General features: G+C 25.1%; 6 protein-coding genes across 6 annotated transcripts; 3 read left to right on the top strand and 3 right to left on the bottom strand.

Annotated features, from left to right (window-relative positions):
• Window positions 1-1,009: 1,009 nt before the first annotated feature.
• Window positions 1,010-3,921, bottom strand: LOC108551979 (E3 ubiquitin-protein ligase RNF25). The gene is made up of 6 exons (XM_017906719.1): window positions 3,871-3,921; window positions 3,721-3,792; window positions 2,367-2,607; window positions 1,831-2,049; window positions 1,401-1,712; window positions 1,010-1,192 (listed from the first exon to the last, which is right to left on the bottom strand). The coding sequence occupies exons 1-6, from the start codon at window positions 3,894-3,896 to the stop codon at window positions 1,010-1,012; spliced, it is 1,053 nt and encodes a 350-aa protein (XP_017762208.1). The 5' UTR covers window positions 3,897-3,921.
• Window positions 3,922-4,776: 855 nt separating this feature from the next.
• Window positions 4,777-7,031, top strand: LOC108545158 (PRKR-interacting protein 1 homolog). Its single transcript, XM_017900569.1, has 4 exons — window positions 4,777-4,896; window positions 5,266-5,445; window positions 5,796-6,107; window positions 6,945-7,031. Exons 1-4 carry the CDS (start codon window positions 4,804-4,806, stop codon window positions 7,029-7,031), a joined length of 672 nt encoding a protein of 223 aa, XP_017756058.1. The 5' UTR covers window positions 4,777-4,803.
• Window positions 7,032-7,075: 44 nt separating this feature from the next.
• LOC108548676 (HEAT repeat-containing protein 6) lies at window positions 7,076-11,593 on the bottom strand. Its single transcript, XM_017902123.1, has 12 exons — window positions 11,423-11,593; window positions 11,015-11,263; window positions 10,694-10,924; window positions 9,802-10,627; window positions 9,456-9,739; window positions 9,029-9,370; window positions 8,445-8,692; window positions 8,144-8,363; window positions 7,872-7,949; window positions 7,591-7,797; window positions 7,399-7,515; window positions 7,076-7,246 (listed from the first exon to the last, which is right to left on the bottom strand). Exons 1-12 carry the CDS (start codon window positions 11,591-11,593, stop codon window positions 7,076-7,078), a joined length of 3,144 nt encoding a protein of 1,047 aa, XP_017757612.1.
• Window positions 11,594-12,251: 658 nt separating this feature from the next.
• Window positions 12,252-14,025, top strand: RpL14 (ribosomal protein L14). Its single transcript, XM_017904401.1, has 4 exons — window positions 12,252-12,310; window positions 12,637-12,738; window positions 13,256-13,450; window positions 13,876-14,025. The coding sequence occupies exons 1-4, from the start codon at window positions 12,308-12,310 to the stop codon at window positions 14,023-14,025; spliced, it is 450 nt and encodes a 149-aa protein (XP_017759890.1). The 5' UTR covers window positions 12,252-12,307.
• A 203-nt stretch (window positions 14,026-14,228) lies between these two features.
• LOC108549500 (KIF1-binding protein homolog) lies at window positions 14,229-16,268 on the bottom strand. The gene has a single exon (XM_017903287.1). It carries the CDS (start codon window positions 16,137-16,139, stop codon window positions 14,331-14,333), a length of 1,809 nt encoding a protein of 602 aa, XP_017758776.1. The 5' UTR covers window positions 16,140-16,268; the 3' UTR covers window positions 14,229-14,330.
• Window positions 16,269-19,615: 3,347 nt separating this feature from the next.
• On the top strand, window positions 19,616-23,472 carry sage (salivary gland-expressed bHLH). The gene is made up of 4 exons (XM_017910355.1): window positions 19,616-19,764; window positions 21,627-21,798; window positions 22,450-22,650; window positions 23,054-23,472. The coding sequence occupies exons 1-4, from the start codon at window positions 19,723-19,725 to the stop codon at window positions 23,470-23,472; spliced, it is 834 nt and encodes a 277-aa protein (XP_017765844.1). The 5' UTR covers window positions 19,616-19,722.
• The last annotated feature ends 687 nt before the right edge of the window (window positions 23,473-24,159 follow it).

The following is a 24,159-nucleotide window of genomic DNA, read 5'->3' as shown; positions in this document are numbered from 1 at the left end:
TAAAATTAATATCTTAATTTATTTTAATTGGAATGATCTAATTATTTTCATTTCTCTGTTTCTTTTTTTAATTTTTTCTTATTTTATGTATTATCCTTTATAAATATCACAATCACAAGGAAGATTTTTTTATACATTAATAGAACCTTCTTTTGCACACAACAAAGAAATATTTACAATAAATTTCTTTTAACAAGACATTTGAAAATAAGATTAAGGAAACAAAGTACAAATAAATTACAAAAATTAAAATCTTACAGTTTTTGAATATAGATATTATTTGCCTGCAGAAAATATTCTGCAGTTAAAATATACTAATGTGCAGTGTTGCTTACATCATTTCTTGAACAGTGTTTTTTCAGAAGTAGTGGTTGATTCATGCATTAAACCAAAATTCTCAACTCTTGAAAGGTATATTTCATATGTTAAACTTGATATATAATAGTATTACATACATTTTCTAAAGATTTACATTGCTTCTGAATGTATGCATAGATCAAGAATTAAATTTTTGATTCCTTTAAAAGGAATAAACAAATATCTGTTTAAACACTGATCCATGTCTGCTCTATTATATAGTACGATCTATATTATTAATAAATATTTCTATAGAAACGAGTATTATAAATCATGGAATTTAATTGAAAATGATTAATTTGAAAGTGATACATGTTACTTTTATAATGCTTTGAGACCATTAAATTTTAAATGACTGGTATAAAATATTTTTAGTATAACATTTTGATTACACAGTTTTCTTTCTCTTATTTGTTCATAATATGCCACAGTACTTACAGCTCTGTATACATATTTATATTAAAAAAAAAGAAAAAAACTAACTTTGTACGATTGTAGATCGTTTAAAAGAGCACCATGGCTTCAGTCTACACAGACAGTCCTTGGAAGTTTCAACATATCCCATATCTTATGCACTAATGCTATTCATATTATTGTATACATTTAGCAAAATAGGAGACCAGACAGTAAATAGTTTATCTCGAACCCATTGTCATCTGGGAGTAGATTCCGTCTGCCTAACTCTGTCAAACTGACGACGATAATGAGCTCGTCCACGACCTCTATTTCGATGACCATGATTATTATGCCTATCGTAATTATGATGTAGTTGTCTTGATTGATAGTGGGCATGATTCTGTGTCGGATGTGAGGATTGTTTTGATTGTGGCATTTGCTAAAGGAAATGTTTCATCATTAAACCATTTTATATACAATATCCATTGTATATTAATAAAATAAAAAATTCAATTTTTTAAATAAAAATGATAGAAATATATAAATATCCTTCCATTATAGTTAAATTATTTATATAAAAGTTTCTTATAATGAATATCTAATGATTTAATAACATTTTTTTAAATATAATTAGAATGTAAACATACCATATGATTAACAGGTTGCAGAGTTTGATTTGAATATGCATTTAAACTGGTTCCTGGAGGATTGAGTCCTTCAGTAGTAGCACCAGATTCATCTTCTGTTCTAACCAATGTTTTTACACCTTCAGCTTCTAAATCAATTATACCACCCCTTTCTTGTTGTCTTAAAAATAAAGCTGCCATTTGTTTTTGTAACTCTCTTAGCTCTGCAGTCACTGAAAAGTCTATAGCAGCTTCAACATCAATTGGCGGTGGAGCAGACCACAAACTTTCTACATCACAATTAATGGATTCTCGACAAACAGGACATATAGCCTAAAAAATGTGTTATATTTATTTTATTTTCTATTCATAATATAAATTATAATAAAAATATTAAATATAAAATATACACACAATTATATTAAATTATGAAAGATAAATAATGATGTACCTGAAATTTATTGGGAGCATCTTGTTGCCACTGTGGCAATTTTTCTTGCTCTTCTCTATAATATCGTTCTGCAGCAGCAACATGTGCTGCTAAACAGTGTGAATGAAAATAATGATAACATTCAGTTTTTGTAAATTCATCTCCTTCCCGAAAACCATACAAACATATGGCACACTGATCAGTTGGAAGATTACTTCTTGTAAGATGTTCTCTTATTAACTGTTATAATAATATCACATTAACATATGACATAACATATAGCCAATAAAACAGTGGTTGTTAAATAAGTAACTACTATAAGTAAAACACATAATATATAATATAATAACATCTATAGCAAGCAATAAATATAACAATACAAAGTTTGAAGTAATTCTGGTGTTAAATTTAATAACCATTTAATAAACTTTAAATATGTTACTTATACATACATTTTATTTAATGTATAGGTCAATGTATACTTCAACATATTTTATTATTTTTAAATGTATTAATTATATTTTACATACAAATTGTCTCCAATTTGTAATACATACCTCAATAAGTTCAAACATAACTGGTTGACCTATGAAATCCTTACATTTTGCTTCTGCATCTGACTGCATAAGCCTCACTGTATTTTCATCTAAACCTCTGGGATTTCTGAGACTAATAGTAGGTGATATATCAGGATATCCCACAGGTAACTGAACAATCAATGTTACACAAACATACTGAGACTGTGAATCTTCACCAGTTGAAGGAAATAACACAGTTTTAATACATTCTGGTTCACCTCTGAAAAAAGTACTGATTTTTTACAGCACATTCATGAAAAGAAATTATTAATAATTTTATATATATAATTGTAGATCACAATTAAGAAATCAGTATTCTAAGATTAATTACATGGGAAACACAATATAAAAGCATATATAATTTATAACCATAATTAAAGATGCCTGCATTATAAGAATTTACAAAAATATAAGTAAATAATAAAGTAACGAAAGTAGATCAAAATAAGTTTGTTCAATATTATCTCATATTGTACAATATATATATATAGATATTAAAATAATTAATATGATTATTATATAATATAGTATAACGTAATACTATTCTAATAATATGTAATATATATAAAATTATTTCTCAATTTTAATTTCTCAATGTTACATATTTAATAGTTTTTTCCAAAATTTAAATAATATTTTAGCATCTTAATAACTACTAACAATATCTTTTTCATTATATTATTAGTATTGTTTTATTTATACATTTATCATGTAATAATACGTATGTTACACATATAATTAATGATATAAGATAAATTTATGTATTATTGTATATATATATTTAAATTTTAAATGAAGATTATTATATCTTATAATAATAAAATTTTTGTAAGGCTTATGGGTGTGGCAATATTATTATAATTATTAAATTCAAACTAGATATTGGATAAACAATATATTAGATTGTTTCTAAAGGGAATATCATAAATATAATATTATTTGTATACAATTAACAAATATAAGAAACATAATTCAAAGTATAAAAAATATTTATTACAATATATCACTATGCTGAAATTTAATATAATTAAGTTAAAATAACTCTCTTTATTTAAAATTCAAATATATTTTAATTTTAAATAAACATTAAAAATATTTATTGAACTTTCAAATGATCAATTCTTACTCTATACTGTTAAAATTTGGTCTTCCTTAAATATTACATATTTATCTCATATCAAATACATTATATTGAGGAAAATAAATATTTTTGTTACAAATTACATTTTTAACAGTAAATTATCTTTAATTTAAAATGATTGGAGATCTTAAAATAATGATTTATTTCAATTATTAGGTTACAAGCATTGGACTTTTTAAAGAAAGTACTTACCTGTCATTTTCCTTTATATTTAACTCGTCGTCAAGTAAAATCGCTTTTAATGCTTCAATTTCATCAGTTACTCTATAAAATATTTTAATATATTATAAAAAAATGAATATTTATCGAAAAACTACTAATATAACATCCTATAAAAATTACCTTTCATCTATTAATGTTTCTGACATTGTTTATAGAATATGTAGTAATATAGTTTATCTTGTGAAAATCACTTCGAATTTGACAGCAGAATTTTTTCAGTCTTTGACGATTACAGGATTCTCGATAAGCGTCAATGTGCGTCAATATTGAAAGCCTTCTGCTACTATTACTGCTACCAACCGGATTACTTTAGAATTATTGGTAACATATTACCGCTGTTACTAAAGAAAATTTCACTAAGGAAAATGATTTAATTTTGTTTTCTTCAACAGCAAAAAAGTTGTTAAATACTTTTATTTTTTTTTTGTAATAGATATTTTTAACATAACAACATATATTTTACTTATATAACATATTTAAATATATCATAACAAATTTTGATTATATTTAGTAATTTTAATAAGATTAAAACAAATTTTCTTAATCTTTACATGTTGCTAATTGTAATTAATATATTCTAAGATAAATCGTATTTAACATAAAATTAGTAATTTAAATAAATCATTGAATATATGTAAAACTTAAATTATCACAGATATATGTTTAAATATACCGAAATAAAGTTGGAAAATCAGAATTTATAATAAAATGATAATTAAAATGAAATGATAAAGAAAATTGAATATATTAGTAAAATTTTAATATTATATGAATAAAATTACTAAAATATTTAACATGATTAATTGTGTTAAGATTGTAATATGTAACTATTTTTAAATATTATATTCAATTATTTATATTCATGTACATTCAATTATATTTAAAAAATTTTTTATATGTATAATCGATATAACGAAATATATCGATTTTGTATTATGCGTGTTCACTTTTGTTATCATATACATAACCTCTCATTGTTACAATTTGTCAACGTACGTAAATTATAATAAAATCAATAGATTTAAGTTATTTTTTATATAACAACATACCATTATGCCAGAAAATAAAGAAGAAGAAAAACCTGTTGTTGCGAAGACAGCAATTGATTTGCAACGACTAAAACTTCAAAAATTAATGAAAAATCCAGTAAATACACATTTAAAAATATAAAAATATTATTTTTAGTTATATTTTTTCTTGTTTTTTATCGTTAATACATATTAACAAACAAAATTGAATAATATTCATAATGCACAATTGTAAAAAAGTATAAAGTCAAATTAAAAATTACAATATTGCAAAGCTAATAACTACTTTATGGTTCTGTTAAATAAATTTTTTATTTTGCATTATTCTTTAAGAAACATTTAGATATAAGTTCATATGAATTTTTTATATGATTATTGTATCTTTGATGTATTTGTTTCCTAATATAACATGTGCATTAATTTAATCCAAATGTGATGAGATACATTGTATTAATATTATCAAATGTTTAATTATTCACTGTGATAGGAAAAGCCTATTATATTACCAGAACGGTCTAAAGCTAAGAGCACACCTACTGTACCAGAGTTTGTTCGTAATGTAATGGGTAGTAGTGCTGGTGCTGGTAGTGGAGAATTTCATGTATACAGACATTTAAGACGTAAAGAATATGCACGACAAAAATTTATTCAAGAAAAGGGTCACAAGGTAACATTTAAACAATTGTGAAGTTTAAAATACATTTATAAAACTGACAAAATCTATTTATTTTATATAATATTGTTCTATACAAATATTTATATAAAAAAATATAAAATAATTTCTTTTTATTTTTAACTTTCAATATTTACTGTTAGTAATACAGAAACTTATTTTAGTTAATTATTCAAATATTAATTTATAATGCCTTATACAATTTATTTTACAATTTTATCACAATGGTTTCAGTTGTGATTATTTTGTATTTTTTATTATATAGAATAATTCTTTTCATTTTATTAGCAAAGGAAGAAATGAAGTGCATAAAATGTCTTCAATTTTTATAATGCTTTTATTAGGAACTTTTAGATGCAGAATATCATAGAAAAATTGAAGAAAATAAAAGGATAGCTGAAGAAATAACTGCAAAAAAAAGAGCAAAAAGATTAAAGAAGAAACAAAAATGGAAACAAAAGAAACATATAAAAATTACAAATGTAGAACATCATTGCAAGAATGAAAACAGTAATTCAGATGAAGAAAATTCAGATGAACAAGAGACAAATAATAAAAATGATAATAAATTTGGAAGTATATCTAATACTGAACTTGAGGATACATTAAGGTTAAAAGACTTACATGAAAATCAATCCGATCAAACGAATTCTCTTGTAAATATAAATAACAATGAAGCTAATAATACTGAAAATATATCTGTAAATATAAATAATTCAGTTTCTTAACAAAAATAATTAAATTAAAACAATACATAATAATTATGATTGTAATCTTTATATCTGTATTCAAACTTATTTTTAAAATCGTACAAAAAAAGATATTTGTTACAAATATAATAAAATTAATTAGGAATTGTTCTATAAAACTATTTAATAAAAGGTAACATTCTTTAAATGGATTGAAGAACTTTGTCTTCAATAACCAGTATAACAGTGAATAGGTTGAAAGTTTATTTAGGAGCAATTAATGAAAAAATAGTTCAATTAGATTAGACTAAAAGAAAAGAGCAATGTGTCATAAAAAATGGTTGTCTGTAAATCATGATTGCTTTAGTAAGGTTTTAGATAAAGAAGATAATTTATATAAGATAATAAGAAAAAAATACATTACACAGTGAAAATAAATATGAAGAAAAATATACATGTTCTATTATATATATTAAATAAAAAAATATATGTGTGTAGACGTATCCTAAATAAAATAAATATTTAGATATGAATGTTATATTTTTTTTATTTCCAAATAATAATAAATATACAAAAATAATGATATTTTTAAGGAAAAATATATAATTGCAAGGTATATTTCTTATTCTGACAAAAAACAAATTAAAATATCATAAATCTGTTTAAACTTGGCATCTTAATTAATTTACAAAATTTTTTTATAAGATTATAAGAATAAAATTATACAACACTGATGGAAGAATATGTTTTAAATAATTAATATATTTAGTTTATAATTTATATTTTATATCTTTGTTTTTACAGACTTTTCTATGTAAATATATGCTTTATATACTGTATACACAATTGGTATTACAACTTCAATTATTGGATACACATGAATATGTATAATTAATTTACAATTAACTTATTATATTTTAGTGAACTATACAATATTAAGTTAAAATAGTACTATTTAAATTGTCATATCGTTTAGTTCTTTCAAAAATATTTGCTAAACTTTGTGCAATTTTTCGTTCTTCTAATAATGGAGCAATTTTTACATATTTTTCTAACTGAGACTTTGCTTTTATTAAATTTCCCATTTTTTCAGGAACAATAATTTCCTAAAATATGTATACAATATGTAATTTTCTAATCCAATATTAAAAATTATTTTCAAAAACAAAAATGTAAGAAAGATATAATGTAATAATATTTATAGATTGGTTCTATAGTCCAATATCTTAAAAAGTAAAAATACATAATAGAATTATACCTGGAACTGTTTCACATAGTTAGAAACATCATCCACATGTTCGCTTATCTCTATCCAAAGATTTTGCAAGTCTGATACCTCTGTACAAGCAGCCACATGGCTAAGAGTAAGGCACAACTAAAAACAGATAACAATAACATTAATAAATACATAATTATAATAGATTTTACATTTAGTAATAATTTCAATTACCTGTTGAATAAGAGCATCACGATGAGGATACTCAATGTAACTTGGTACATGCTGAGAATTTTCAAATGCTAAGATAAGACTTTTCCATAAAATAACAATATATTTACCATAAGAATTACAAGAATATAATGCCCATGCAGCATTAGTACGCACTTTGAAGTTTGGACTATCGCAAATTAAAGTACATAATGCAGGAAACACCTGATCCTACTAAAACAATACAATTATATCAATCATAATAAGAAAAAATTAATGAAATGTGTATTTTGTGTATTACGTACTCTCCAAGAAGATACCAATATATTATCCGGATCATTGCTTAAAACTAATCCTAGAGCTCGACATGCATTCCAACGCACCTATAATGTGTAATATATCACAATGAATTAAAACGTTTGTAGAAAATAAAAAATAATATAAAAATGATTAATTTTATAATATCTTTTCAAGTTATGAAATATATTAAATAGTTCAAATTGTTAAACAATTGTTATCATATATGTAATAGTGTTTTTATATGCTATCATATCATTTCATATCAAGAAGTATATACCTTCATATCATTTCCTACAGTAGCACAATTTAAAAGAGCTTCCAGGCCTAATGATGTATCTTTCAATATATATTTATTAGGACATAAATATAGAATACTTCCAAGAGCTCGAACAGCATTGCATTTGACTTTAACGTTATCCTTAGATGCTTTAATACTGACTTGATAAATTTTTGGTAATAATATTTCCAAGGGAATAGGTTCTACATCTTCATGATTTCTAAAAGAAAAGATTTTTTACTTTCATAAATAGTTAAATTCTTTAACTACATAAATCAAATTTAATATGCCTGTAACTAACATTTCTTTACAAAGACAATCACACAAATTAGCTAATGCCCATGCTCCTTTAATACGAACACCAAGATTTTTATCATTAGCAGTTAAACAAACTATGTTAGCTAAGTCCATCAAAAATCCACTTTCTTCTTTCAATGCTGGTAGTGTGACTAACATTCCTAATGATCTTAGTCCAGCAGCTCTTACAGCACTTTCTTTATCATGTACTGCACCAAACAATATTGTAATAATTAAAATTGCTTTCTGTCTCTAAAAAACATTTATAAAAAATGTGTGAATATTGAGCATTAAAATTCCAATTAACTATATTAATTTAATATTAAACGAATTTACAAATTTGAGATATATTATCTTCAATGTTGCTTGGAATAAATTTAAATATTTAACTATCAAACTTGAAATTGAGTAAGTAAAAATTTTTGTTCTATTATATGAGTAAATGAGTTTTATAATGCTTATTTTATCTTAATCAAGATATCCCTAATAAAAATAAGTTGAGATACAATTGCATTTAATAAGTTTCTAAAGTTACTGATTTTAATCAGTTTACTTAATTAATTTAAAATAACCATTATAAATACTCACTTGAAGTTGTGCAAATACGGTAGAACTAATACTGCCTAAACAATCACATGCAGCTTCTCTTATTATTGTTTGCGGATGTTGAAGTAATTGTGTTATAGGATCAAATATAATATCCCAAAATATTGAAGCATTATTATCCTCTGAGTCAATGTTCATAAGACAGCCAGCCATGATTTCTAAAGCACGACATGCATGTAATATTACTTGTGTTTCAGAATCTTGTATGACTCCTACTAAAGTTGTAGTAATTAATTCCACATGTGAAAACACAAGACTTCCTGTACTAAATGCCATTCTACCAATCAGTTTTAGCGATTGGAGACGAACAGGTGTGCTCATTGTCTATAATTAGATACTTCATTATTTATTTTCTAAAATTATAAGTTTTAATATTCAAATGAAGTTTTAATCTTAAGTATGAATATACCTTATTCGATATACTTTCCAAACAAACATGTATTAAAACACAGATATTTGTTTTTTTGAATAATTTGTTATTATAATCATCTATTAAATTATTTTTGAAATCTTCAATATCTATTTCTTTTTCTTCACTTTTTTCTATATTATCACTAACATTTAGATATAGTTGATCTGATCCAACATTTATAGTTAAATGTCTTGCAAGTATTTCAAATATTTCTTGAGTTATTGGATCACAGGAAGCAATAGCCTCAAAAACTGATAATGCAGCAACACGAACTGTTGGATCTACATACGACATAATAAATATAACATTTCATTTTTGTAAGAAAATATATTAATAAAAATACCTTTGTGAAATATATATGGTCTACAATTTCTCATTAACTTCGTAGCAAGTCCTGCTTTCAAACGTACATATGGTGTACCTTGAATTAGAGCAGCAGCACATTTTAATCCATGAGTTAAAACAGCTACATTTGTTTCTTCATATAGAATCAAAGATAATGTAAAATGCAATTCTTTAATCATTAAACAAACTGTACCAAAAAAGGTAATAAAAGATATCTGTTGAACATCTTCTGCATGCATTAAAAAAGGCTTAGCATCTATCAGTAATTCTGTTAATGTACTTAACATGTGCTGTTTTACTTTAGATACAGATTCTTTTAAAATACTTCTAGTCAATACTCTAGCATCATTTCGTGAACCAGTAGCAACAATTTGTGGCCAAAATCCAAACATTTCACGACTTTGTGAATTTTCAACAAGTGCTTGCAATAACCGTGCAGTTTCCAATCTTACTTTAGAATCCATAAAGATGAAATTATTACTTTCAGTATCTGAGTTATCTGAATCACTTGAATATATGTTAACTCCTTTGCATTCTGGTACAATGTTATTTTTTGCTTCAGTAGCAACCTTCTTAGTTGGTTGTTTTCTTAATTTTGCTTTGTGATTCTTCAGATTCTTACATTTAGGAATTACATGAGTTCGTTCTGGGAGATTCATTACTGCTGGACAAAGCAATTGTGGTTTCATAGGAGGATAATCTTTGAAACCATAAAATAAAAATGCTTGTACAATTCCCAAAATTTCACCCATGAAATCAATGGTATGTGGTAACAGTTCATAAACTATTATCATTTGTAAAATATGTAAGCATGAACATAATATCTAAAAATTTAATTGACAATAACAAACTTTGTATGATTTCATTTTTATTTCACATCTATTACTTACTTTGGTATGATAAAATTTATTATCATTTACATACACGGAAGAAGAAACAATATTTAGCGTAATATCCTTGATAATACATATCAATTCTTTTGTTATGGGGGTGTCATTGCAACTCATTAGGATTCCTTCTATACAACTAATTGCATGATAATGAATTTCAGACCATTGTGTACTAGATGGATTTAAATATTTTTTTAACAACTGATTATCTTCGATTAATAACTTTAAAAACTGTAAATATATATTATTTTAAGTATTATGTATTTACAATTTTTTAACCATTATAATATAACAAAATATTTTTAAAAAATTTATGCTTACGTGTTTAATATTGTCAAATTGATTATTTATTAATATACTTTTTAGAGCTAACAGTATATTATTATGTGTAATTGGTAAAGCAGATTTAAAAACTTTTATAATCCATTGTTTAGAAAGTGTAAATGTTTGTTCTTGAAGTTTAATATTGTTTTGAGTTATATTAGCTAAAAATCTGCAAAAATTTTGAATCAAAACTGTTTCCATAGGTGTGATAATAGTACACAATTGTTTAATCAACAATTGCATTGCCTAAAATGTTGTTGAAAAAATAAAACAATAATTTTATACATTTATGTTTCAAATTAATAATCAGCTAAATTAAACTAAACTACTTAATAACTACTTTAATAAACATTATATCTCAAAAAAATAATAGTTACAATAACAAGATTATTTGATTAAACTTACATCGTTATTTAAAATTGTTAAATATCGATAATCAAAATTATTAAGGTCACAAAGATAAGTGTTGATCAACTTTGTCTCATCATTTTTCTTTTTTGTCAATACAAGTAATTTTTCTACTACAATATCAAATTTTGTCGTATAATTTGTGTAATTAATGTATGTTAAAGCCATTTTTTATATTTTATTTATATTCTTCTAAAAAAGACTATGTGACATTTTTGTGAGATGTATTTATTTTATACCAAATGTTGGTTTGCAAGAATTATACCATGAATAAAGTATAAGATAGATTTATCACTTTATAAGATTTTTTTTAACATTAACTGTACAAAAAGTTATGTATTTTACCGCTACAAGTATTGTAAATAATTTTTACTCAATTAATAAAATACAAATAAATTCTACACGATATAAAAAACTCTAGGTTTTATTAAATTTAAAGAACTATCAGTTTTGTAAAATTCAAGAAATTTTTTTTAAATATTATTATAAAAATGTTATTTAAATATTAATAATTACAAATTTAATTAAATATTATAACATGTATACATTTCATATTTTAATAAAAATAATTGATGCAAATATTTTTATAATCTGCAACACATTTTAAAAATACAAATATGCTTTCTGTTCCAAAATAATAAAGTAATTATTAATTGTTCCATTTTTACGTAACAAAGGTAAATAATTAGTAATATATATTATTATTCATTAATTTAATATAATATATATTTTGGATTAAATATAGAGGTATATCTAGAGAATTTTATTATAAAAAAATAACTTAATTATGACTCAGAATAGAAACAATTTATTTTGAACAGTTGGTGTTATCAATGCTTTATCCGGTTGTAAGTTGTGTTGGTCTTTTGCTTCCGGTAAACCATGGTAAGTGAAATGCAGTTTTAAATTTAACGCTATTACAATTGTAATTTATGATATTGACCTAAAGGATATTATTTTAAATAAAAAACATTTTTATTTTATTACATAGTTTAATTTATATTCATTTATATTTAATAATGCATAAGAAATATAAAAGATTATTTGATATAACCTTACATTCAGCACAATTTTCAGCCACATGGTATGGTGAAGTTCTACGTTATAAACAATTGTACATATATGTTTAAGCAATAACTAATATATAAATTAACCCGATTGAAGTAATTATTTATTATTATGAAAATAATGGGATTCTCTTTGTTAAATAGCCATTTCAAAGGTTCGTGGAATCTGGTCGTATCGCTTATGTGAGCGATGGAGTATATAAGGGTAAACTTGTTGCTATTGTGGATATCATTGATCAAAATCGGGTAAGCTATTTTCGTAAAAACGTTACAACTTTCATTTAGTGTTGAATGAAAATATTTAGTGTTCTATATTATTATTACTTAAGTTATTAAACGCGTTAAAATAATTTATTTTTAGATATCTTATGTTTTCAATTCTTAAAAACATGCGGCTATTTTTAACAAAATTGATTTTAATTGTTGATAATTGATTGTCAATTGTTGATTGATTTTAATAGTTAGTTTAATCAGATAGAAACATGATTATATGTAATCTATTTATCTTTATGGTACAACTACATTTATTGTCATTAGTATATAATATATTTAGGTATACATTATAGATTGATAATTTTTGAATTAATCAAAACAATGTATAATAGCTGTCTTAGTAATATAATAATGATGATCCAGTATTTTGATAGGAATTGCCGGCTGATTTAATTGATGCCAATGTATTATAACTGATACAAAAATGTTTAATTATTATATATTTAAGGTATATAATAACTGTTGTATTAAGTTTTATTCATGCTTGTAGGTTTTAGTTGATGGTCCTGCTTCAAATGTTCCACGTTGTGAGATGAGGTTAAATGAGCTTCATCTTACCAAATTTCGTATACGTTTTCCATATACTGGGTCCACTTGTGTTGTACGTAAAGCGTGGGAAGCTGCAAATATTAATAACCTTTGGAAACAGACAATGTGGGCAGGGAAAGTTGAAGCCAAGAAAAAAGTGAGTGTAATAATATATAAAAAATTAATACTTTGTGTTTGTTGTAATATGTGATAATTAACTGTTTGAGTCCCAGAGACTTTTAAAAGAATACGGTTGAAAAACCCGAACAACGCGATAGCGCTTGTCTTAATCGAGTGCGGAGAAGCCCAAATGGCGTGATAGCGCTTGTTTAATTTTATGTCGAAAAATCCCAATCGGCCTGATAGCGCGTATTGATGCTATGTGACTTACATGCATCAGTAAAGTTGAGCGCGCCACTTCGACAGTTGGTGATAGCACCGTCAGTTGTCCATAGCGCTCGAAGTGTACTGGGATTTTTCGACACAAAATCTGAAGAGCGTGATCGCGCTGCATGGGTCTCAAACGGTTAAAAATAGTTATATTTTAAACAATAAATAAAATATATTTTTATTTAATTTCAGCGTTTGGAGCTTAGTGATTTTGATCGTTTCAAGTTAAGAAAAGCAAGGCAGATCAGAAATAGATTGAGGACAGATGTGTTTTACAGATTGAAAAAGAAGGCTAAGAAAGCAAAGGCTGCAGGTACCAGTGAAAAAGTAGAAAAGAAGTGATTTTTTTATTGCTAGAGATTGCAAAATGCAATATAAATTTTAATTTTTAAGAAAGTAAAATATGTATAATGTATAATATATTTTTATTACATTCTTATTTTAATAATACATTATTGACATAAAATACTCTTACTCTACATTATAATTATATTTTAATCATTATAAATAAATTATGATACAATTAGAGAAAGAGAAAAAAGTGAAAACAAAATAGATAATACTGCACCAAAATGTTACTTATAAAAAGTGATTTAAAATTTACATAAATATTAAGATTAAGATCTCTGCATTAATGGAATATAGCTTTATTTATTTATTATTCCTTCTCGTAACATGTTTATTTTCATTGGTAACAAATTTACCAATTCTTTGCATAGATTTAGTTCAACTCCCATCACATCAGCCGCATTGGGGTATTTTTTCCAATAATCAATTACGAATTTATATGCATTATAACTATTTTGCATGTTTTCCAATTGAATTGTTTTGTCAGGAGTTATTATTTTATTGTACAATCTACCAAGGTGGAAATAAGAAAACAAAGCTGGTTGCACTAATTCATTAGAAAACTGTTCTGGTCCAGAATTAGAATTATGAATTTGTAAGGAATCGAGAAATGCTTGAAAATTTTTTATAGAACTTTTTACTAAGTGATTAATTTTTGTTAATGCCTGTGGTGTAGGTTTTTCATCAGAGCTTCGTAAGCGATCAAGTTTTATATCAAGAATGTCAGAATATGTTTCTCCTAATTCAACCCAAATTTGCCTGCAAGCAGATTCATAATAACGAGGATTTAATTCTTTGATAACATTTTCTAAAATATCTATTCTCTTTTTGTGCATTTTTGCTTGTCTAGCTTCGTTCTCCTCAAAAAATGACAAATATTTATAAGCTTGAGAAATACTTTGTACAATCAGTATGTGATCAGATGCATGATTTTCTAAAGTATAATATGTTTTTGCTTGCTCTAGCCATTTTTGAGCATTTAAGAAGACTAATCTTGCATCAGCAAAGTCTAACAAGTATTTATCAGTTATTTGATTGGCAATTGCTTCTATCTCTTTTTCTAAGATATTGAATCTTAAATCGTCAATTATTTTTAATTTTGAGAAATCCTTATTATCTATCTGATTATTATCCTGTTTTGACTCATTTTTTTGTAGAAGCCTTTGTTTTGATAAACTCATAAGTAAAATTCCATATTTAGCCCAACACCTGGCAACATCTGCACTTCTATGTTTAAAATTTTCCCATTCAGCTGCAAGTGCTTCATCTTCACCATTATCTTCTGTTTTTTGTTTCAACATATTTTCATATATTTGTAGTATGTAAGATGCAGCTGCTAAATGATGTTTTGCTTGAGGGAAACCATCATTTTCTATAAAATATTGTGATAATGTTGCTGCATTTAGTGCCCAATCAATATAATCTAAGTCTTGCATAATATCATTATGACCTAACTGTCTGCGCAAAGTCATATGGCAATATATTGCAGACTGATAATGATCTTTCAAGGAACTATATACCTGAGCTAAATAATATAATGTCAAGGTATGAATTTTTTCCATTATTTCTTTAGGATTTAATTCATCGTTAACCTGTTCGATTCCAAAATTTTGGACTATATTAATAGGGTATCTACATGGATTATTAGTATTCATAAAGTCATTGTACAATTTCTCAGCTTGATCTAAAAAACTTTTTGCTTTCATTGGTTGATTCCATCTAGACCATATAATACCCAATTGATTTAAAGCACTTAATATTGACAAAATAACTTTTGGTTCTAGTTCCTTATTTTTCAATAATTTTATACATTTCATGAATTGTTCTTCACCTGCTTTCAATTCTTCCGTATCAGTATGTAATAAACCAAGTTTCAAGTGCACTACACCAAGCATTATGATCACTTCCTCTTTCTCTTCCTCTGGCATGTTTGTTAAGACGTTGATCAGATCTGTTTTCAATGATTGTAAAATTTCAATTGCCTGATATTTTATTTTATACGGTTCGCATTCTGTCCTGAGTTTTTCATGATCATCCAATAGTTGTCGAACATCTTCAAATTTTGCTTGTACATTTGCAATTGTACTTTGTAAACAATTGGATTCCATACTAGTTTGTTTTTTTATGGTGTTAAATATGATTATAGGGAATTGGATTTAGTTATTTCTTTGATTCAAATATTATTGTAACAAATTCTCTTTGATGTTACAATGATTACCAACTATTGTACGATATTAATGTACATAACCTCTTCTTGAAACATCACTTGAGTATGCTCATTTAGCTGGCTATATACTGTTCTGGAAACGTCACAATATGGCGATTTGAATATTTGAACTTCGTTATAAGGCATGAAATTAATATTTTGATATATTGGAATAATTGTCCATACATGCTTATTTTTTTATTATTAACAATGATAATAGGTAAATAATTCATAGTTATAAAACATAGTTTTATATGTGGATTGGAAATTAATATAAAACTGCAATAAAAAATACAATTTTTCTCATACATTATTATTGTATGAAACTTTACTTGTGATTTTGATATAATTCAATATTTAAGTTTTATTTTAATTTATAGCACTTCGGTACGAGGATAATTATTTATGAAAGCGTTCAAATTGTAGAAGAAATTAGCAAAACACTTCTTTAAAGTGGTTTAGTAAGATTAATTGGAATAGAAACGAATCGTTATTAGTTGCGATAAATGACAAAAGAGGCGAATATCTGGCTAAGTGTGAAATCTGTTTATTAACAAATGAAAATGTATATGTTTAATGTAAGTTTCATCATAGCTGATCTGATAACTGGATTCTTTAACATTTTGCCACAATTTGCATGGAATATTACTTTTCGATAATTAATCAACTTAATAATATTAACAGAAGTTTTATTATTTCTTTCGCAATGCTTAGGTGGCGTTTAAAGGTATGTATACAAATTGAAATAATTTTTAAAAGTTATTTTTCTGTAGTTAGATAGTAAAATAAAAAATTCTTCTTTCAATACAAATGTTCTCAAGTGTTTATTAATTAAAATAATTTTACTAAACTTTCAAAAATTACTACGTAAGTGAAACATACGATTAATTTTTTAATCTTAAATGATTTATAATAATTTGACAGAAATAACTTAATGATAAAATTACACAAATGATATTATATGTATTATAATTATAATTTTATTATAGTTTATAAACATAACTAAATTGTACTACTTAACTTTTAAAAAATACCTTTTGTAAAATTTAAATGTTATTTACATTTTGATAACATGGAGTGAAAAAATGTCTTCTTCATTCGTCAATGGTAATTAGTATAATGAAAATAAAAAAATTATTTGAGACTAAAAAGCTCAAGATGTTACATATGATATGTAAAAATGAAAAAGGTACTAATGCTAAATAAAAAATACAAATTTGTTTGCAGGAGTGATCTTAATAATCAAACTATTGAATAATTTCACGAGTTGCATTAACCCTTGCATTTATTTATTATACAATCGTGAGCTACGGTTCTTAATCATTTTTTTCTCTAGACGAGGCATTTATATTTTGGCTTATGGTAAATATTAATTTATTATATTTAAAAAAATATCGTACAATTAATGATATATACAGAAATTTACATTAAACAGTGAACTGAAATTGGAAAGTAAAATTTTGGGTACAAATAAAGATTTATAATCTCTTATCTATATATAGTATGTGACTCAATATGTAAACACAATTGTATTAAAAAAAGACATGGTAAATTACAGTAATAATTACTGACTTGTTTATATTATTGACATTATAATTGATCCATTAATTGTTTTCAGATAGTTTTATAATAAGTGCGTTTTTTCAGTTAAAAATGTTTACCAGAAAATTTCTAAGGCATCATTGTAAAATCTTACTTCTTTTGGATGCAACTTTTATTTTATAAAATATTTCACAACTTTAATAATTTGATTTATTAAGTATTCTATATTTTATACGAAGGTATATCACTTTATATTTCTTATAAGTAAATCAAAGTCGTTAATATGAGTTATTTATAATATTATTTAACCGACTAAGAGCTCACGTAATTGCCATCGTTTTAGCGCTTTCCACTTCTAGTCGAACTTTCTTTCCCGTCACATATGTAAATGCTTAATTTTTCCATAAAGATACAATTTCCAATGCATTCTCGAAAACGATCGCTATTCTTTGCAATCCGTTATACTTGCATCGGCTGTCTCATTAATATTTCCATCGAGCGGGCGTCTATTATGTTTCAATGTTTGTATTCCCACTTTTATTCCGATTATCCCAGTGGTTCTCATTCGAGTCGATAAGAAGTAGAGAGGCTGCTGAAACATCGCATCTATAAATTACAATTGATTTTTGTACAATGTCGTTCAATAATATAAATCAAATACAAGATGATAAAAAAGGAGAAATAAAAATTTACGAACGCGTATTATTTGTTATAAGTAAATAAAAGGCTCAACATGACTTTAAAAGTTAGTTTATAAATCTAAAAATAATTTCTTAGTCTAAAACTAATGAACATTTTCTTATTTTGTTTTCTTGTTTATTAACTTTTGTATTTTAATTTTTGTAATACATTTACTAACGTATTAGATATATATTTTGGACATTCAGAGATATAATTCTATCGATTAATTAATCTCTAAATTAAAAGTTTACAAAATTTATTTTTAAATCCATACTCATTAAAAATTATTGTTTGTTTCCTGATGATAGATTTATTCTACTTGCTATTATAAGTTTTATAAATTTAAACAAATCTTTGATGTACTTTCATAAGATATCAATTTTTTTTTATGATAATTGAAATTATTTGATATACTGATCTAGCTACAATTTTACATCTCTAAGAAGTAAAATTAATCAAACAAAAATTAAAATGAAATATTCGGAAAGCTCAAATCTTTAATAAAAAAAAGGAAAGAATCATATTTGTATGTAAAAAACAATTATAAAAATAGAAATTTTTATTAAATGTGCCGTTTTAATATCTTTTGTAGTGATTAATATTTTAATTGTCAAATTTCTTTGCTAAGTTGATTAATAAATTTTTATGAACGTATCCATATCATATATACGAGTCTCATAAAATGTTATATAGTATTTCTACAAAAAATTCTGCTAAACTCTAAAACTCTAAACTCATTCACAAAAATAAGCATTAAATGTTTAATAATCACCTTGAAAATCCTTTGTTTCTATATTATAAAATATTCTTGTTTACCTACATAACTAGAAGAGGTAACATACGATCTCTCATAACTTGAAAATAAAGATCTTTTACATAAATATTTATTAAATATATTTAGTTTATTGTAATGAGTATCATATACCATAATTGAAGTTTAGCACAATTTTATTTGAACAGACTGTATATGCCCATCAACTGAAGATCATTCCTACTAATGGCAATTTCTTGTGAATTGAGAGCCTCTGTCGGAACACCTGAATACTTAATAAATGGATAAAATTAACATTAATAACGACTGTCTGTGACCGATCCACATCTTATCCAACGACAAACGAGTTCGACAGTCGCGTGTGATATATGTCTTAGGAAAGTTTCTCGAAGAAGGTTGATCAGCAGTACCTTTTGCACCTTCTTGATCAAACTATCCCAGGAACGATCAACAATTGGCATTTCTATTGATAAGTGCTCGATTCTTTGGTATGGATTCGGAAGAATACAGCAACGAATTGTCAAGGAACGAGGTAAAGTTTCCCTTCAACCCCTTGCTGAAATGGAATTCAAGAATTCAGGGGTACTTTCATTATCGGGTACACTTTTGAGCGGATTCCTTAGAACTTTTTTTGAGAAAGCTGTAACATCTACCATTTAAAAATTTTCCATTTGTTATGGTTTATATTTGAACTATGTTTTGAATTATGCTTTCGGCAAATGCTATTGGAAAAACAAGTAACATTAAACAACGATTAACACATTCAAAAGTTCTTGCTGTATATTTAAAAGTTTAATATTGTACCATTCATATGATTGTGATTATGAAACTTATATGATACTAATCTGAAACAAAATTAAGGTCAGAAATTAATTTCAAAGAAAATGACGAAATGATCTTACAGAATAAAGATCAACCTTTCTGCAAATTTAGGGACATTGTATCTTATAAATGAATCGAGATATTTGATATATCTATATGATTCTAAATGTGAAAATATCATTATGAATAAAATGTATTTAAATTGAAAAGCAAGAATTGAATGAATAAATGTTGTTGTATTGTAAAACAGGACGACAATTTTTTTCTATTTTTTAATTGGGGGTACTTCATTAAAGATTTTAAAAAATTATTTTTTGTACTTGGTATAAACTTAATTATTTCACAAAAAATATTTAGAGTAGCTTTTATGTCAATATTTATGTTTAATTATATTTATATAATATATATAAAATATTAAGAAATAATTAATCAGATATTTCGGTACTTTTCTTTCAGGATTATAATATATGGTTCATTTCGTCTAATAAATAATTAATTTTTTAACTCACTTTTTTGTTAGTTAACTAACGTGCAAAAGTAGAACCATAATGAATAAAATTTGAACTTATGAAAAAATCGGAATAACTTTAAATCTAAATTTTATAGAAATTGCTACTAAGATGTTATTCTAGCAAAAGGATAAAAAATTTAATCATAATCGATGTCGTAGTGCTGTTTTAATTGTCTCACTGGTGAACAATGTGAAAAAAAAAAAGGAAATAATCTGCACAGGATCTGTGCAGATGAAAATTGGTAAAAATTTTGAAAAATTAAAACAAATAAAGCTATTTGATAAAATTTTTCCTAATTGTCTGTTTAAACGAAAGAAAGTATTATATCTACGAATAAACACAGATGAAATCACGGCAAATGTTTAGCTTCGTATTTTTATTTAAAACATTTAATTACTTCCATTTTCTCTTGCTTATATTTTGTTAATTATCTTTAATTTACTTTTAAATTAAATTTAGTATAAATTCTTATAAAACTATTTATTTTAATAAAGTAACATTGCTAAGGAAAAAATTTCATTTAAATGATATATTGTAAAATAATTTATAAAATTGTTGATTTTATTACATTTGTTAACATACTAAGAACGTATTTGATTTTCACATTCAATCATGACAATAAACGACTCGTATAAATTTGTGATAATCCAAGCCGAAACCAAAGCATGAATCACATAATTTTAAACTAAATATCGACATAAATGTTTCGTTTTTAATTATGTAAAACTATAAATATAAGTGCTCAATATCGAAAATGTGAATAATGTGGTCATAATACATATCTTGAATTTCTCATGAAACATCTTGAATTTTCATTCTTTGGGTAAAGATGATTCACGAATTACGTCATAAAGAATAAATTAATAAGTGATAACAAATGATAGCGAGTTTTGCCAATTGAAAGTAAATTTTAAGTATAAACTTGCATACATTTTATGAATGCAAAGAAAAATATTTCAATAAAAATTTAAGACTGTAATCAATATATTAAAATTACATAAAAAGAAATACTATTATCTAAGGATCGAAGTTTCCTAAAAAAATTACTTTTTATTTTCAGTCAGAAAATGATAGTACTAACGAAGAATGTAGTCATTCGCCCATATTGTTGGATTTAGATAAAAATTCTAAACAGCAGCAACAAGAAATCTTAAATCAGGAAGAAAACTCATCGTCTAAATTATCCAGTATCAATCAATATTTGCAAGATCAGTTAGTAAGAAACGGACCAGGTATATTCATAATTTATATCAATGAATTTTGATGAATAATGTTGAACAGAATTATAAAAACTAATATCTATGTACACATGGAATGATTAATTTGTATACATATTTATGAAATGTTTATAAAACTCGTATTTTTGCAAATTTTAAAGGAAATTGTAGACATAACTTATTAAAAGAAATATCATTTATTTAATATTACTGTTCGAAACATGTCGTTTATTTTAACAATTATTTTTATCATACTTTGTTTAATCTTGAGAAATTTTCTTTATTTTAGTATATTCTATTTTTAAAAATTACTCAAACAATTAATTAATTATTTAAAATTAATTATGTCGGAAGTTGTATGAAATTAATTATTGTATCATTGTATATAAATTTAATGATTACTTGAATAACTTTAAAAAACGTAATCTTAAAAATCATATGTATTAATTCATTAAACAACTTTTTAATATTATAATTTTATTTAGATATATTTATTAATTTTATAACAATATAAGATTATAAAAGTTTAATAAAATATAAACACTTTATTATAAGTTACTGTTTATAAAATAATATAAACTTTTGAGAAGTAATATTTCAAAATTTTCAAAAATACTAATTATCAAAAGATAATTACAAAATAATAACAGATTATTTATTTTTCAGAAAATTCAAGCATACCTCGACAACAATGTGGAAGAAGGTCATGGCAGGATGAAAATTTTGAAAATCGCCAACAAAATAACGATCGAGTATTTGTGATTAGAGTTCCTGAACCCGAAGTAATTAATACTCATCCACATTTAGAAATTCTTCACGAAACCAACATTAAATCAGTCCAAAGAGAACCATCGCAAACGGAAAAAGGTAAAAAAAAAAGGAACATAATCTTATGGATATCAATAAATCATAAAACAATTCAACGCAAAAAACATTTATATTTTAAAGGTGAATTTAATAGGTAATAAATAAAAATTAATAAACTAAGTAAAAAATCATTAAAAGTGAAATTATGTTAATTATAATTTTCTTAATTATTTTAATTATAATTTTATTTTTCAGACTGATAAATTAATTTTTATAATTATTGACAGAAATATAAATATGTCCAGTTAATTTAACAATTCTGATTGAAAAAAGAGTAATTTAAGTAATTTTTAACACAAAATATCATAACTTTTTAGTATTAAAATTAAAACTATTATATACATACGTCTATATGATATCTTCTTATAGCTTTTGTGTATTATATTTATTTTATTATTTTTAGACTATAAAAAGTCAGCTTGCGATCGTGAGCGTACACGAATGCGTGACATGAATCGTGCTTTTGAACTTTTGCGTTCAAAACTTCCGATTTGTAAACCACCTGGTAAAAAACTTTCGAAGATTGAGTCGCTTAGACACGCAATTACATACATACGACATCTGCAAAGTCTTTTGGAACCGCAATACAATTACGTTTCGACTGTTCCTGAAAGGAGTTTTTATGCTAACAGCGCACCTGTCACTACAACTACTTCTTTAGAGGTTCAACACACACCCCGGTGGGAATCATTCGCTTATTATCGTTATGATTACCATGCACCGTTTGTTAATCCCTCGCCATCAACGTTACCTTCATCTATTCACCCCCGAGTACCGACAGACCAAGATGATCGACAATTTTCTTACGAAGCGCAACATTGATATTTTTACTGCAAAAATATTATTTATGCAGTAAAAATTAATCACATATAATTAGTTTTATGCTTACACATAATTAAATTTAATATATAAACAATAATATTTAATACTGAATTAAACAGACAAAAATATTTTGCTCATTTTGAATTTGTATATTGAAGAAATTTTCTAATTTTGTAGTACACTTCTACTTTAATTATCCTTAGTTACTAGACAAATTAAGATACAGAAAGTAAAAACAATTAATTAAGATTAATTAACAAGGAGAGTGCAAGTCCTTCGGGTCACCTATTTAGTTGAAACTTTGCAGGTTTGTAGATATTGTTGAAGCCAAGAAAAAAGTGAGTGTAATAATATATAAAAAATTAATACTTTGTGTTTGTTGTAATATGTGATAATTAACTGTTTGAGTCCTAGAGGCTTTTAAAAGAACACGGTTGAAAAACTCCGAACAACGCGATAGCGCTTGTCTTAATCGAGTGCGAAGAAGTCCAAATGGCGCGATAGCGCTTGTTTAATTGTATGTCGAAAAATCCCAATCGGCGTGATAGCGCGTGTTGATGCTATGCGACTTACATGCATCAGCAAAGTTGAACGCGCCACTTCGACAGTTGGTGATAGCACCGTCAGTTGTCCATAGCGCTCGAAGTGTACTGGGATTTTTCGACACAATATCTGAAGAGCGTGATC

Source organism: Eufriesea mexicana, unplaced genomic scaffold, assembly GCF_001483705.2.
Source record: "Eufriesea mexicana isolate 0111107269 unplaced genomic scaffold, ASM148370v2 scaffold47447481097, whole genome shotgun sequence".
Taxonomy (NCBI): Eukaryota; Metazoa; Arthropoda; class Insecta; order Hymenoptera; family Apidae; genus Eufriesea; species Eufriesea mexicana.
Note: the sequence above shows the minus strand (reverse complement) of the source record. Positions and strands in the feature narration are given on the sequence as shown.